The 15,751-nt window shown below is 36.2% G+C and overlaps 2 protein-coding genes across 4 annotated transcripts; both read left to right on the forward strand.

Moving 5' to 3' along the window:
• The first annotated feature begins 341 nt into the window (after positions 1-341).
• On the forward strand, positions 342-12,496 carry LOC132119560 (X-linked retinitis pigmentosa GTPase regulator-like). Of its 3 annotated transcripts, XM_059529626.1 has the most exons (17): positions 365-511; positions 1,164-1,289; positions 1,382-1,474; positions 1,835-1,897; positions 2,807-2,965; positions 3,263-3,412; positions 3,925-4,083; positions 4,171-4,326; positions 4,446-4,570; positions 5,330-5,521; positions 5,708-5,855; positions 6,229-6,326; positions 6,743-6,802; positions 11,104-11,310; positions 11,440-11,488; positions 12,022-12,119; positions 12,272-12,496. In XM_059529626.1, exons 1-17 carry the CDS (start codon positions 481-483, stop codon positions 12,461-12,463), a joined length of 2,106 nt encoding a protein of 701 aa, XP_059385609.1. In that variant the 5' UTR covers positions 365-480; the 3' UTR covers positions 12,464-12,496. The 3 variants fall into 3 exon arrangements, with proteins under 3 accessions (XP_059385607.1, XP_059385608.1, XP_059385609.1); XM_059529625.1 differs by lacking the exons at positions 11,104-11,310; positions 11,440-11,488; positions 12,022-12,119; positions 12,272-12,496 and adding exons at positions 7,057-8,920; positions 9,011-10,057 and having other exon boundaries at positions 343-511; XM_059529624.1 differs by lacking the exons at positions 11,104-11,310; positions 11,440-11,488; positions 12,022-12,119; positions 12,272-12,496 and adding an exon at positions 7,057-10,057 and having other exon boundaries at positions 342-511.
• A 573-nt stretch (positions 12,497-13,069) lies between these two features.
• LOC132119561 (dynein light chain Tctex-type 1-like) lies at positions 13,070-15,615 on the forward strand. Its single transcript, XM_059529627.1, has 5 exons — positions 13,070-13,227; positions 13,704-13,745; positions 13,975-14,098; positions 14,255-14,332; positions 15,273-15,615. Exons 1-5 carry the CDS (start codon positions 13,201-13,203, stop codon positions 15,347-15,349), a joined length of 348 nt encoding a protein of 115 aa, XP_059385610.1. The 5' UTR covers positions 13,070-13,200; the 3' UTR covers positions 15,350-15,615.
• The last annotated feature ends 136 nt before the right edge of the window (positions 15,616-15,751 follow it).

Here is a 15,751-nt window from a genome sequence, read left to right on the forward strand (position 1 = left end):
ACAAAACTACAAAATTGTCCGCACATTGTTAAGACATCTGCCAAGGAATTTATTAATACAGCGTTTCGAACCATTTATTTGTTTGTATTTAGTGTAATGTCTTGCAAATTATGGTGTTGCCTAAAATTAGACTTATTTAATCTTTTTGAACGACTACAACTTAATAGTATTACTACTACTACTACTAGTAATATTTAATATATAAAATGGTAATCACCTGGTAATCAGTACTGGTTTTACCCCCGGTCCAGCGCCCCTGCGTGAAAGACATAATATATATTCAAGTAAACTTGAACTGGAATCAATTAAATATCGGGTAAAGTCAGGCAAATTCAAGTAACCAGTCGGAGAAGCGCATGAGCAGCACGTGACACTTCAAGGCGGAAAAACATGTGAAGCGGAATGTTTGTGTCTTGTTAGAAACGTCTTGGTCACACACTTCCTAGAGCCCTGCACAAAATAAGCTGATTAGTCTGGGAGATGGCCGGAGAGACAGAAGATGAGATCCCTGGTAAATATTATGTGGTGCATTAGTGATCAATGTAAACTGTTTTGTGCTTTTTAGTTGCGACACGTGCGTTACTTTATCTCTACTGGCTGTTTATGATTAGCCTATAAGCTATATAACGGTGCTACATAGTGAAGGCGAATTATAAGTAATACTGATGTAACGTTAAACATGTCTTAACTGCTTATATGCCCTGCGAATACTAAATTTATCAGGGTTTATAAGTGTAAATTGCTGCTTGTTTTTTTATTTTATTTTTTATTCATTAAACATTCTGTCTCGCTCTTTCATTGACGCCTGTAGCTACCTGTCGCCAAGGCAACCACTCCATGTGGTCACGCCTCTCTCTCTCTCTCTCTCTCTCTCTCTCTCTCACTCTCTCTCTCTATCTCTCTATCTTCTAAATCTATAAAGTAAACAGTTAATTCTAACAATCTTAATGTGTATATTTACAAAGAACCAGAGACTTCAACTAAAAATCATACAAATTATTATTTGTTTACCACATAGTGTAATACTGTAGTATGCTTTATGATACAGACGACTTGTTTTTGAGAACAGCTGTCGCATTAATAATTGCACAAAGATAAAACACAAAAATGGCGAGATTAAATCTGTCTGTCTGCATTTTTATATTGTTCCATTTTTGTTTTAGAGTCCGGAGCGGTTTTCACTTTTGGAAAGAGTAAATTCGCAGATAATGCCCCTAGTAAATTCTGGTTAAAAAATGATGTACCTTTGAGAATTTCCTGTGGAGATGAGCACACAGCAATGGTGACGGGTATGATTTATGATTTTAGTGGTGCTTATTGGTAAACACTCTTATTTCATAATTTCGAGCATTTATCCTATCACTATTTCTATTGTGTTCAGAAAATGGGAAGCTGTTTGTGTTTGGCAGCAATAACTGGGGCCAGCTGGGCCTCGGGACAAAGACCACTGTGAATAAACCCACTTGTGTGAAAGGTACGACTGCAAGAGTGTTTTCTGTCATCCACAGCTGATAAATCACTTACACAAACCTATTTCCAATGTTGTCACTCACATTTAGCTGTTCGGGTTTAATATATGTCAAATAATAATGATGAGTGATTTTGAATCCTTCAGCAATATTATATTGTTTAACATACAAAATTACATGTTGGTAAATAGCTGTAGGTTGTCTTAATCCAATCTGGAATGGTCCATAATCTGCATTAATCTTAAATACAGAGAAACAAACAATGATATATATATATATATTCAGGTTGTGTAAATGTGTTTAGCAAGACTAAATTGTATGCAACGTTTTTCTGACATGCTGTGCCAATATTTGTTTTCTTAAAGCCCTGAAATCAGAGAGGGTGAAGCTTGCAGCCTGTGGAAGAACTCACACACTTGTCTATACATGTAAGTTAATGCAGACATCACAGAATAGTTTCTTAATGCTTTTGAGTATAGTACATCAGTCCCTTTTTAAACGGTGTAATGTGATTCTACTGTTATTTCTTACTTTTATCTTCTCTGTTGCCGTAACTATTTACAAATTCTTATTTATTTAGTTATTCCATTAGTCTGATATAAACAGAGCAGTGTTTTGAAAGGGCCACAGGGCAACCCTCAGGGAATTTGCAAGAGGGATTTAAGAATTTTTTTTTTAACATTGAAAAAATACACACTACTTTTAAAGGGGAAAAATAGCTCTTACTTAAAAAAATATCTGAGCATACTGTTTGTTGGTTTATTTGATTATATCTCAGTATTTTCAAATGCCAAAAAAAATAGTTTTAATTGTACACTTAATGTGCTTTACTTGAAAATTAATATTGTGATATATTATTACAATACAAAATAACTGTTTTCTATTTAATATATTTTAAACTGTAATTTATTCCTGCGATGGCATGTTGAATTTTCAGTAGCCATTACTCATTTACTTGACTGTCACGTGATCCTTCAGAAATCATTCTAATATGTAGATTTGGTGCTAAAGAAACATTTATTATTATTATTATCAGTGTTGAAAACATTTATGCTGCTTATTTTATTATTTATTTTTTTGTGGAAACTATGATACATTAGTTATAGAAGTATTTAATGAATAGAAAGTTCAAAACAATGGCCTTCATTTGTAATAGTAATCTTTTGTAACAATATAAATGTTTTACTGTCACTTTAAATTTTTAATTGCATCCTTGCTGAATAAAACTATTAATTAAAATTTTGACACCAAACTGTTCTTTTTTTATAGACTGCTATATTAGATAACTACTTGCAACATTATCCTTAACTAAAATAGTAGTTTTGTTCGTCGAGCAGCCCGTGGTAACCTGTATGCCTCTGGAGGGAATAATGAAGGACAGCTCGGCCTCGGTGACTGTGATGACAGAACATCCTTTCACCTGGTGGACTTCTTCAGCAAGCATGAACCAGTCAAAATGCTCTCTGCTGGTTCCAATACCTCTGCTGCTCTGACGCGTAAGAGTTCTGTTCCATCTGGCTTACAGCAAAAGTGTCTATTGCCAAAACACATGGTGCTAATATTAAATAAAATTTATGCATTAATGCATTTAGCAGACACTTTTATCCAAAGCGACTTACAGTGCATTCAGACTATCAATTTTTACATATCATGTGTTCCCGGGGAATCGAACCCCCAACCTTGCACTTGATAATGCAGTGCTCTACCAATTGAGCTACAGGAACACTTTATTACAAACATAACATGCAACAGCAAATATTAACAGTAATGTAACAATATCTCTGTCATCTCAGAGGATGGCAGGCTCTATATGTGGGGCGATAACTCGGAGGGACAGATTGGATTGGGGAAAGAGAGTAATTCACTGAATCCACGGGAGATTTCTGTGGGGAAACGAGTGTCCTGGGTGTCCTGTGGATATTATCATTCTGCCTTTGTTACTGGTATGTATGCCATTGCTAAAAAAATGCACTAACTTTATGCTCAACATTCACATGTTGTGTTTAAACTTAAATAGTTTATTTAAATATTATAAATTACAGAATTAAATATTTTGAAATTGTATTATTAAACAATATATTTAACATATACTAGAATTAATATATCTAATGTAAATTTTTTAAATATATAATAAAATGTTCATATAAGTTTGATTCGTTTTAAAATGTTATCTCTTATTTTATTTAATTATATATATATACATATATATATATATATTTATAAAATATTAAAATATTATTTTATATGTAATATTTGATATATTTATTCAATGTAATAGAGTGATTTAAGAACTATATTTGAACTCCATTGTTATACCTCCTTAACATTTTAAATCTCCACTTTCTGACTATTCATGATGACATCCCTACTTCCTCTCCATCATCCATAAAGCACAGTATGGTAGCATTGAATTCATAAAATGTTCATCAAATGATGCTTGGTTTATATGTTGCAGTGGATGGGGCCTTGTACACATTTGGAGAGAAAGACAGTGGGAAGCTGGGTTTGTCCACAGAGAAGCTGGCCAGTCATAAAGTGCCTCAACAGGTGACTAGCATCTCTGATAAGGTGGTACAGGTATCCTGTGGAGGAGGGCACACAGTGGCGCTTACGGGTAGGAGAACATATTTTGCTCTGTCGGCTTGTTTCACTGACTTTCCTCATTGAGAAGAATAAATGTTGTGCATGTCTGGTACTGCAGATCATGAGGTGTATTCGTTTGGCCTGGGTCAGTTTGGACAGCTCGGCCACGGCACTTTCATATTTGAGTCACGTTTACCCAGAGTGGTTGAGCATTTCAGGAGGGGCAGAGTTAAGCATGTGGAGTGTGGAGAGAACCATACAGCGCTGATTACTGGTAAGCATGCACAGAAAGCCACATGACTACATTATGATACATTTGACATTATATAATTTCCTTTAAAATATGTATAACAGTTCTGTTTGTGTATATAAAATTTGATGTGCTGGTTTCAGACAGTGGCCTTTTGTACACCTTTGGTGATGGTCGACATGGAAAGCTGGGGCTGGGAGAAGAGAACTTCACCAACCAGTTCAAACCAACCCTGTGTCCAAGATTCCTTGACTATTATGTACATTCTGTATGTATTACCTCCTATCTACCTTTTATGATGCAGCGTACATTTTATTTCTATCAGATATATCCTTTTTCTGCTTTAAAACTTTGAAATAGTTTTGACAAATATAATTTTCATATCCCTGTTGACTTGATTCCTTTCGAAACAGAAAGTTGGGCTTTTTTACTTTAATTCTCTTGTTGAATAATAAAAAAAAAGATTATTTTAATTTACTACACAAACTTGCATGAATATTTTGGTTCATTTTCCTCATCCAGCTGAGATTTTTTTAAATAATGAATGCTGCTCTTTTGAACTTTATTTTCTTCAAAAGATAAATAAATAAATAAATACTGTAAAAATATATAACAGTTACCACAAAAATATTAAGCAGTACAACTGTTTTTAACACTAATAATACTAAGAAATTGTATGTGATCTGATCAGCATATTATTATAATTTCTGAAGGATCATGACACTGAAGACTGGAGTAATGGCGGCTGAAAAATCAGCATTATCAACACAGGAATAAATTACGTTTTAATATATTTAAAAATAGTTATTTTAATTTGTAATAATATTTCACAGTATTTTCACAATTTTTGTTGTTGTTTTTAGCAAATAAATGCAGCCTTGGTGAACATAAGAGACCTCTTTCAAAAATATTTACAAAAATTGTCTCTGAACTTTTAAATGTTAATGTAGATGTGTTGTGACTACTTTGATTTCATGGCATCTGCAATCAGTGTGTGTGTGTGTGTGTGTGTGTGTGTGTTTTACAGGTTACTTGTGGTGGGTGTCACATGCTTGTGTTGGCAAAACCTAGACCCGAAGGTTCGGAGGATTTGATCTTAGAGGAGGATGACATCACAGAAGACTACTTTGAGAAGTCCTATACTGAATTACTGGGGGACACACACAGTCAGAGCACCCTGAACAGGAGTCTCTCGGCTAGGGTCAGACGCAGAGAACGGGTGAGTAAATCCGGATGGGTCACAATTAGTGCAACCGATTATCAGTTGGACTAGCTGCTGTGTATTTCAAGATGAATAATAAGTGTCTGTGGTAATGAATAATATAATATAATATAATGTTACCTAATAAATTATATAAAAATGAGTTAATTATGGAATCATAAATGATTTGTTTTTGCTCTGTAGGAGCGTTCTCCAGATCAGTTTGGACAGATGTTTCGAACACTTCCAGCCCTGGGCGGAAATCAGCTGAGTGCATCTTTATCTGTTCCCAGCCAGATCCATCACTCCCATAGTAAACAACCAGGAAAGATCCCTCACAACAGCCTCAAAAGTAACAGCCTTAATAAAATAAAAATAAAAACCTGTATTTAAAGGCATATCTGTGGTTTCAAATAGCAGGAAAACAAGTAATTTATTCACAAATGCATTGTTACAAGATATTATTTATCCAAATTTCACAAATTTAAATTAATTTACGCCTGGAATTGAATATGCCTGGAATAATGGCTGCTGACATTTTTAAAAATGCTGTTTAAAATTGTAACAGTATTTCACAATGTTATTGTTTTTACTATACATTTAATTAAAGAAATGTAGACTACTTTCATCAACAATTATAAAAAAACCTACTGAACCTAAACCTTCGAATAGTAGTGTATATTGCTAAGTCTTGCTCAGGTTTTTATGTCTTCTCTCTCAATAAGTTCCTGGAAAGAGAGAGAAGTCCCTCGATGACAGAAGCAGTGTGGAGGATAGCGAGAGTGTTAAAGACCTGGGAGAAACCGCTGACTTATTAAACCTGGTAGGTGAAGCATACCATCACTTATTGAAGAGGCATGCATGCTTTTATAATATATATACATAGAATTAGACATTTAATGATTTGGTTTATTGTCATTTTTTTAATGAGAAATCACTGACAGTTGACATAAGACAAAAAATGTGTCACAGTAACCCAGTGTTTACACCCAGAAGACCATTTTGATAGGGTCACGGGGAAAAAGCAATGCTTAATGCAAATTCAACTAAGTGTGTAATCATGAATAATTAGGATAGAAAAATGGAAAAAGGAAAAAGTAAATGATGCAGACTACATTACATAAAGAGTGTGTTGCCTTTTGATGTAAAATTTGGGTTGTGTAGAAAAAATTGTTTAGAACCACTGATGTAAAAGACATAAAGCTTCCAAGTCTAAAGCAAACGTTTCTTTGATTTCAGACTCACATAATGAAGATGGACCCTAGCGATAAGACCCTCACATTGTCTCCTATGGAGAAGGTAAGAGCTCACCTGGGTTGTTGTTCAAGAAATTTAGATGGTCAAACAGAGGTTGAAGAGCAAAAAAATAATAAAAATTTTCCCATGGGCTGCACTCTTTTAGATCTCTGCTTATGTTTTCTCTCTTTTTACTTCATTGACTCATTCTTCTCATTTGCTTTACAGCTTTAAATCTCATTCTGCTCTCAGCCTGCTCTGCATGCATTCGTTTCTCTAACACTTTCCCTCTTTTTATCCTCTGCTTCCTGGGATAGAAGAAAGTTAAGGTTGTGAAAGAGCACGGTAAGGAGAAGGGGAAGCCAAGAGATGACTCTGCCCTTTATAGAAAGCAGGCAGAGCTTTTAGCTCGCAAAGCACTTCCGACTGAGTTACTTAGAAGCTCAAGTGGGAGCTCAGTAGTCGGGGACAGTCTTGGGTCAGGGACCCCCGAAAAGAGCCCTAAAAGACATGGTCAGGATAAGGAAAATTTACTTATTGCTTTGGAGGACAGAAGGGCTGAACATCCGCAGGCTGCTAGAAGTAATATCAGAAAGGGGATGGACATAAGCAAAGCTGGATCAAAATCCTTCCAGCCCAAACACAAACAGCTGATAAAGTCAAGGGATAAAGTCCCAGGAAAAGATGCTAGGAATAACGTACAGATGCTTGAGAAGGAACATTCAAAGGTAGAGGCCAAAAGCAAAAAGGTTGCTCACAAATTAAAAGGAATTACAAAACCAAACCAGGAAGGTAAAACAAAACCCAAAGATCATCCATTGGATGTCAGTAGCCAGTCTCAAAAGGTTGTGGGGAAAGAAAAAGAAGTAAAAATGAAACCCATAATTGTTGTTGAGCAATTTCATGAACAGACCATGCAGAAGAACCAAGACCCAACAGGTGAGAAGATCTCAAAAAAGATTTCCCCAAAAGCTCAGAGGCTGAAAGCTAAAATTAATCCTAGGACAGAAAACCAAAGTTTCGTCCCACAGAGCAAAAAGTCAGATTCAAAAAAAGACTCAAAAAGTAAAAAGACAACACAAGAGATCTCCACTACTTCACTTTCCTCTTGCCAAGAAGACATTTCTACAAAAAAGACCAAGGAATCAAAGGCTGAACCAAACCAATTGCTAGTAGAGGACACAAGAAAGGGTCCTACCATTGTCTCAGAAGCTGCCTTCAAATCAGGATCAGTGTCAGAATCTGAGCAAATGAAGGAAAATCCTCTCACCAAGGTGACATCTTTTCTCCAAGATGTGGGAATGGAAAATCCTGCTCGTTTACTTGGAGAAACCGCAATCAGTCAATTGCTTTCCCAGTCCACACCCCAAGAGATGCCAAAACATTCTTCAAAACAGAGAACGCTATCCGATGTTTCATCCCTGAGTGAGTCTTTTGAGGTTTCAGGAAAAGAGGAGACCAGAGAGGCCAAGAGGACAGCCGTCACCATCAACGTTAAGGCAGAACCAGAAACTTCAGATGGGAACTTGGAAAGAACCAGCACTGAGTCCAAAACCGAGCTTCATTCTGTAGTGGGAACCAATAGAAGAAGTGAGGAGGAAGGAGGAGAGGAAGCAGATGAAGAGGAAGAGAGGGAAAGCGAGGGATTGGTAAACCGAAAGGTTGAGAGTGAGGAAGTGGATGACCAAGAAGAGCAAAGTGAAAGCAAGACCCTGGCAAATGATGATGCGGTTCATGATGATACAACGACTAAAGCTTCTAGTGAGGATGAGGAAAGAGAGGAAGAGGAGGAGAAACGTGAAAGTGAGGCAACTGAGAATGTAGCAAGTGAAGCTGAGGAAGAGGAAAGTCATGGAATAGAAGATGAAGAAGAAGAAACAAGTGAGGAAGAGAGTGGAGAAGATGAGGATGAAAGCAAATCAAGTGAAGAGGAGGAGAGTGGAGTAGAAGAGGATGAGGATGAAAGTAAAACAAGGAAAAAAGAGGAGAGTGGAGAAGATGAGGACGAAAGTAAAACAAGTGAAAAAGAGGAGAGTGGAGAAGATGAGGATGAAAGTAAAACAAGTGAAGAGAAGGAGAGTGGAGAAGAAGAGGATGAGGATGAAAGTAAAACAAGTGAAAAAGAGGAGAGTGGAGAAGAAGAGGATGAGGATGAAAGTAAAACAAGTGAAAAAGAGGAGAGTGGAGAAGAGGATGAAAGTAAAACTAGTGAAGAGGAGAGTGGAGAAGAAGAGGATGAAAGTAAAATAAGTGAAGAGGAGGAGAGTGGAGAAGAAGAGGATGAGGATGAAAGTAAAACAAGTGAAGAGGAGGAGAGTGGAGAAGAAGAGGATAAAGATGAAAGTAAAACTAGTGAAGAGGAGGAGAGTGGAGAAGAAGAGGATGAAAGTAAAACTAGTGAAGAGGAGGAGAGTGGAGAAGAATCAGAGGGAAAGATAGAGAGCAGAAGTGACAGATCAGAGGAAGAGTCAGATGAAGAAGAAGAGGATGAGGAGTCCGAGGAGAAAGATAGTGAGCATGAGGAAGAAAGTGAAGTGGAAGGTGACAGTGAAGCAGAGGAGGATGAAGACGGTGAAAAGACTAGCAAAGAAGAGGAGGAAGATTCAGAAGAGCAGGACAGTGAGTCTGAAGATGATGAAGATGAAGGAGAGAGTGAAAGTGAAGCAGAGGAGGAGGAAAGTGAGGAAGATAAAGAAGAGAGTGATGAAGTTAAAGAGGAGAATGAGGAAAGCGAGGGAGATACAGAGGATGAGGATGAAGGAGAAAGTGGCGAAGATGAAGCAATGAGTGAGAATGATGAAGAAGAGGAAGAAGAAGAGAGTGAAAATGAAGAGGAAGAAGAACAGGACAGTAAAGACAAAGAGGAAGAAGAAAATGAAGAGGAAGCAGCAGAGGAAGAGTCTGAAGATAGAGAGGAGAAAGAAGAAGTGGAGGATCAGGAGGGAGAAGAGGAAGACAATCAAGAAGAAGGTGAAGAGGGCAAAGAGGAGGAAGAGGAGGAGGAGGAGGTAAAAAAAGCCAAAGGAAAACTTGAAAAAGCCTCTGAATCCACCAAACCAAAGTCAAGTGTGAAAACATCAAAACTGCCGTCCAAAGCCAAACGGGCTCGAGCGCAAGACGATCAGTCAGATGATGAGTCCCATGAGTCTAAGCAGTTCTGGGATGATGTTCTACCTCAATACCTCAGTCTAAAATAATTCCGTTTCATATTTGCCTTTTATGTTCTTTCTTGCTTTTTCCTTTTTTTTATGTTTATTTTACATTTCTTTTTTTATTTTACCATTATTATTCATGCAATTCCACTCATGGCATTCTTACTAAATGTACGGCTTTACATTTTTAATTTTTTTTTAGTTTTTTTTTTAAATTATGTTTTCATAAGTACTTGTATGCCCATGCAGTAATGAAGACCTCATCGTGTGCCTTGGCCAGCCATGTTCGTTTACTAACAGATGTGCTTGATTTGCCAGTGACCTGGAATCAACCCAATCAATGACTTTAAAATCTTAAAAGTACAAAATTATTACCAATTTTGTATTTTTAAGAATTTAATGATGCCTATTAAGTCAGATACCTAACCGCATTAAAATGTAAATAAAATGGCAGCTCATAATCTTTATGACTGGAAGAAAATAATAGGAAAACACAGGCAAATTGAGCCCAAAATTAGTCATTAAATATCATTTAGTTAAAATTTTGCACTTGTGCTTGTTCTTTGAACCTTATATATATATATAATAACCAATAAAACGTTTCATTTATTTCAACGATTTTCATCTGTTTTTAAATTTATACCTATATGTTTTTTTTTTGTTGTTGTTGTTTTTAAAACAATTTTTTAGTTTTTTGTTTTTAAGCATAGATTATCCAGGGACTCTATAAAGACAAAATTCTGTATGCATTAAATGAAGAAAAACTACATGACTGTTTAGTAAAAAGCTATCTTGCAGTACCGGAGAATTTCATGCAGCACCAGAACATTTCAGAATATGATATATTTACAAAGCACATTTTCATCTGAGTTGTAAATATGCAAATAAAGAAAGCCATATGACAATATTGACCAACTTTCAAAGGCGTTGCAATCGGGCAGAGTACTGAAAATCCTTTATTGGACAGGTGAGGCAACCCTCATTTTACACCGTCTCTGTAGAGCTGTTCCTCCTAAATAGATCCCTAGTTCATGTACCCACTTACTTGTGTGTGTTTATACATGTAGTTTGTTAGTTTTAATTTTACAAAGACTACTCCACTAACATGAACCCTCTCATGCCGTTCTAGTGTCTTAAGCCCTCTTTTCGTTTTTCACAGTCACTGATTGTGTTGTTTCTTAATTTTTGCACGGGCACAATCCATCTCTCCAGCCCTGGACAGATGAGATGAATGGAAAAGTAGAAGGAGAAGATGAAGACGAAGAATATTTAGATGAGGAAGAAGACGGGGAAGACGAAGAAGATGAGGATCCAGAGGAAGAAGAGGGTGAAAAGTGTGATAAGAAGGAAGATATTCTCGATGAGAAGAGAAAAGAGACAGAGAAGCAAGAGCAAAGCATTACAGAGTCAGACGTACAGGTGCCCTGAAACCTTTCATTCATAGCATTTAGACTAATTTAGTATGAACATAATGATTTAGCATCATGTCGGTAAACAACTGCAGTATCGCTCTGATCTGTTTGTGATGATGGTTTCGTACTCCTACAGAAAAAGCAGAATATAAAAGAAGAATCTGTTCCCGATGGACCAAAGAAAGGTTAGGGTTCTTGCTTTTCAGCATCCTTTTATTTTTTCTATTCCCATAGTCCCAAAAAAACCCAAAGAGTATTGTGGCTTTTGGTCTGTTCGCTAGCATTGAGGTCATCTATATGCAAACGTTTATTTTCCACATGGAATACAATTGGTAATTGCGACTTTATTTCCTCAGAATTCTAGGTTGATTTCACAATTGTCAGTTGTTGCTTTTTTTCTAGACACATTTCTGAGTTTGACAATTTCAGAATTGTTAGATTTAAACTGAGACAAAAAGTGAGGATTGCTAGTTTATAAATCACAGTTGCAAGAAAAAGAGAGCATTGTGAATCAAAACACACAATGACCTTTATATGTATATGTATATATATATATATATATATATATATATATATGTATGTGTGTGTGTGTGTGTGTGTGTATATATATATATATATATATATATATATATATATATATCTTCTAAGAATATAAATGCAATGCAAATTGATTATAAGCAGCTTTTTCTATATTTCTCTTTTGTTGTAAATTCTGAAGATTATGATCCTGCTTCCCTTATAAAAGAGGAAACACAGTCAGAGATGAATGGAGTTACAGAAGACAAGCCAAAGACTCTTTTTGGCTCCAGGAACAAGGTACAGTATTTAACCACTCAAACCTTTTAATCTTTATAATAAAAACCAGTAAGCACCCACAACCCTGCATAACACCCTAGCAACCGTCATAGCAGCCAGCTAATATTAACATTGCCCATTGTTTGACCTCTTTCCTTCCTGGCTTTTTTCAGCTTTCTCTTTTCAAGAGATCTTCCACCAAAGGCAATCAGGCAGAGATGTCAACATCAGGCAAACCAGCCCCTGACGGCCCGCCTCGAACCTCAGACACTCGAGAGCCAGAGAGTTCTAGCAGTGAAGCGCAGATCAGAGGCCAGACCACAGCATCCAGTCGATCACATTCAGCCACTTGCAATCTGCTTTGACACTTTTACCTGGGTTGAAGTTATCTTCTGATAAGAAAACTGGAATTAGCAGAATCAGCGGTTTAACAAAGCATCTTCCTGTAGGTGTTAGTGGTGTTAATGGTACTGTGCCTTGTGCTGCAAAGCAGACCGTCGGAAATAACTGAGTTTGGGAGATTAAGTATAGCTGTGAGCCATAATGGTTTTGTTTAGGTACTACATTGTATAATGTTTCCCCCTTTATACTGTCTGTTTGCAGTGTCTAATTTGTATAACCTTTTTATCAAATACATTTTCAAAGTAGAAATGCGATTACATATGTATGTTTTTATATCTATTTATTTAAATCTGAAGAAGCACCTGTGCACTTTATATATTAAAAATCTTGTTTCGGGGAAATGTGATTTTTTTTGTCAATGGCATTTTTTGTAAGAATCATCTCACATCCTTTGTATTTGACAAGATACAATTAAACAACTCAAAATGGGTCATTTTCTTTCTTTTTTTTCTTTTTCTCTTTCTATCTGATAGACAGAAAGAATTACAGATAGATCGATTACTTTTGTAGTTTAAATTAAAAAAGATACTGATCACAAACTTGGAATCTGTCGTGATGGTGATTGGGAGGAGCGCCACTAGGTGGCAGCACTCAACCGTCATTGTGTTGCTAACATCAGCCTTTAGTTGTCAATGCGAGAACAGCTACAGTTATCTGAACTGAGTTTGTGGTCCAGATTTTTGGTTTTCAAGCTAAAAGGATGGAGGAGTTTCATTCTGGAGAGGAAGTAGGTGTTGTATAAGGCATGATATGGTGTAACCGGTTATTATCTGTCTTAACTCTTTTCAAAGCTGTAAACCGTAGAGTCAGACTGACATTTCATGCTAGCTTGCTAACCGCTTCATCAGGACAGAAACAATACTTTATCATCCACAAAGCTACATATTTTCACGTCTTTATATCTTTTACACATATATAGATGACTAAAGTTCGTTGTGATTTATGTTTTACTTTATTGTGTTGTACGTTTTCATGTAAAATGATTCAGGGTGTGGCCAAATCATAACGTAATTTTAAAGCGTAAAGCAAACTGAATTGAGTATCAACATTTTTATTTTAATTATTTAAAAGTATTTAGAGATTTATTTTGCTGACTTGCGTGTCTAAAACGTACATTTTGATCTTTAAATCTAACGAATGCGTTATTAAACCCATCTGACAGCTGGTTCATTTATTTTCATCGTTCAAAACCTTTTATTTCAGGTGTCCTTCAGCCCAGACGAAGCAAGTAATGTTGTCAAGGAGGTAATATTCATTATATAACCAATCACACACGTTTATAAAAACATTAAAAACCGTATAAAGATCTATTGTGCGTCTAGTTGAATGAATTGCTTTGTTGTTAGTCTCATGTCTAACTCATGCCTGCAGGACTAATGCTAGCCTATTTATTTGATTGCAAGTCTGCTCCATTAACTCTCTCTCTCTGTGTGTGTGTGTGTGTGTGTGTGTGTGTGTTTGGTTTATCTGTCAGTGCATAGAGGGTATTATTGGAGGCGTGGACTACAGCCAGAACAAAGTCAACCAGTGGACAGCCAGCATAGTCGAACACACTCTCACTCAGTTAGTCAAACAAGGGAAACCGTTCAAGTACATTGGTATGAGCTTTTCCATTTGAGTCGTCTTGTATGCAAACATTTAACAGGGTTAAACATCAGATAATGTATTTACAAGACTATACATCATATTTGCACAAGGCTGAAAGATATTATGCAAAGTGCTGTTGTTGATTATATATTATTTATCAATTTCAGTCAACTGTGCTGTGATGCAGAAAAGCGGCGCAGGTCTTCACACAGCCAACTCTTGTTACTGGGACACTACCACCGATGGTAAAGCTTTTAGTTCTATATAATTTTGTGTTTTCATCGTTTTAGCTCAGCCACATTGACACATTGGTCTTCTAACTTAATTGACATTGGTCTGACAAATTTTTCACCGCAAGAGGTCACATTTTCAAAACAATAACAAAGGCAAAGCTGTTAGGTAGGAGAAGGGGATGATGTTTTCACCATCCAGAGATGTCCGCATCATGTTCACAGATGTAATGAATTACATTTTGTATTAGATGTACCATCTAAAGATATTGAAATACGCAAAGAAAGTGCACAAAGAACATTTAGATTGTCAAGGAACACAGTATGACTGACTTCAGTCTAGCGTGAGTTTAAAGTCTGCGTGAACCAGAAGTTGCTGTCGACTTTATTTCAGTGAATTGACGTATTTCCATCTGAAACTGAATATTGAGTAGTGGGCGTGGTTTTATTATTGCACTCCTCCTTTCATCTCTCACTCATAGCAACCTAACGGTTGGTGGGGTGTGTTTAAAGATATTCTGCCCAAGACATAAAACTGACGTCATCAGAGAAGGAATGCAATTCCAGAGTGGAAGTAAATGTGTATAATTTGGCCCTTTTTTTTCTCTCAAAATTTTTAAGAATTGCAATTCTAAGCAAAAAAGTCAGAATTGTGAAATAAAAAGGCGCAATTACCTTTTTTGTCTCATGGCAGAGATATGCATTCAAAAAGAGACCAGTAGAATATTCATGAAATATAGTAAAATTAAAAAGTTCAAAAATGTCATCAAATAATAAAAAAAAAAATATATATATATATATAGAATACAGTAGACACACTAAAATAACTTAGAACGCCGTGTCAGTCATCAGAATGTGTTCTTGTGCATTATATTCATTGCATTTGTAATAAACCAATAGATCTTTATAATAAACTATATAAAAATGTAATATGTGTGTGTGTGTGTTTTTGCAGGAAGCTGCACAGTCAGGTGGGAGAACCGCACCATGTACTGTGTCGTCAGTGTGTTTGCAGTGGCTATTGCACTATGAGCAGGAATCAGGGCTGAGACATATACAGACACAAAACCACCTTCACTTTGACAGTCACATGTGTCTTGTGTCATGTTTTGACTATTCTACAAAATTTAGAGCGTATTGCTAATGCTCGGCTACTACATCATAGTCATTTGTCTTTTATTGTTATTTTTTTGGACTTGCAAAGGTAACGTGCACCTTTGCTCTGTATAGGATGAAATGCAAATATGTTGATGCTTAATTATTAAAGTTTTGTCTGTTTTGGGTTTAACGATCCAAAATGTTGTTTGATGCTTTTTTAGTCTTCAGACTTATGAGGAATTTTCCATATCTGAAAATATATTTAAACTCTGAACCACATACAAAATATGAGTGGCAATTTACAAATAATGCAAGAATGTCACTTCATGGCATAAT

Source organism: Carassius carassius, chromosome 38 (assembly GCF_963082965.1).
Source record: "Carassius carassius chromosome 38, fCarCar2.1, whole genome shotgun sequence".
In the NCBI taxonomy this organism is placed as follows: Eukaryota; Metazoa; Chordata; class Actinopteri; order Cypriniformes; family Cyprinidae; genus Carassius; species Carassius carassius.

Coding starts and splice junctions, on each gene's coding strand:
- LOC132119560 (XM_059529624.1), top strand. CDS start 481: ATGGCCGGAGAGACAGAAGATGAGATCCCTG. Junction 1,898..2,806: donor TCACACACTTGTCTATACAT/GTAAGTTAATGC, acceptor TTCGTCGAGCAG/CCCGTGGTAACCTGTATGCC. Junction 5,856..6,228: donor CCCTCACAACAGCCTCAAAA/GTAACAGCCTTA, acceptor TCTCTCAATAAG/TTCCTGGAAAGAGAGAGAAG.
- LOC132119561 (XM_059529627.1), top strand. CDS start 13,201: ATGGAGGAGTTTCATTCTGGAGAGGAA. Junction 13,228..13,703: donor AGTTTCATTCTGGAGAGGAA/GTAGGTGTTGTA, acceptor CTTTTATTTCAG/GTGTCCTTCAGCCCAGACGA. Junction 14,333..15,272: donor CTGGGACACTACCACCGATG/GTAAAGCTTTTA, acceptor GTGTTTTTGCAG/GAAGCTGCACAGTCAGGTGG.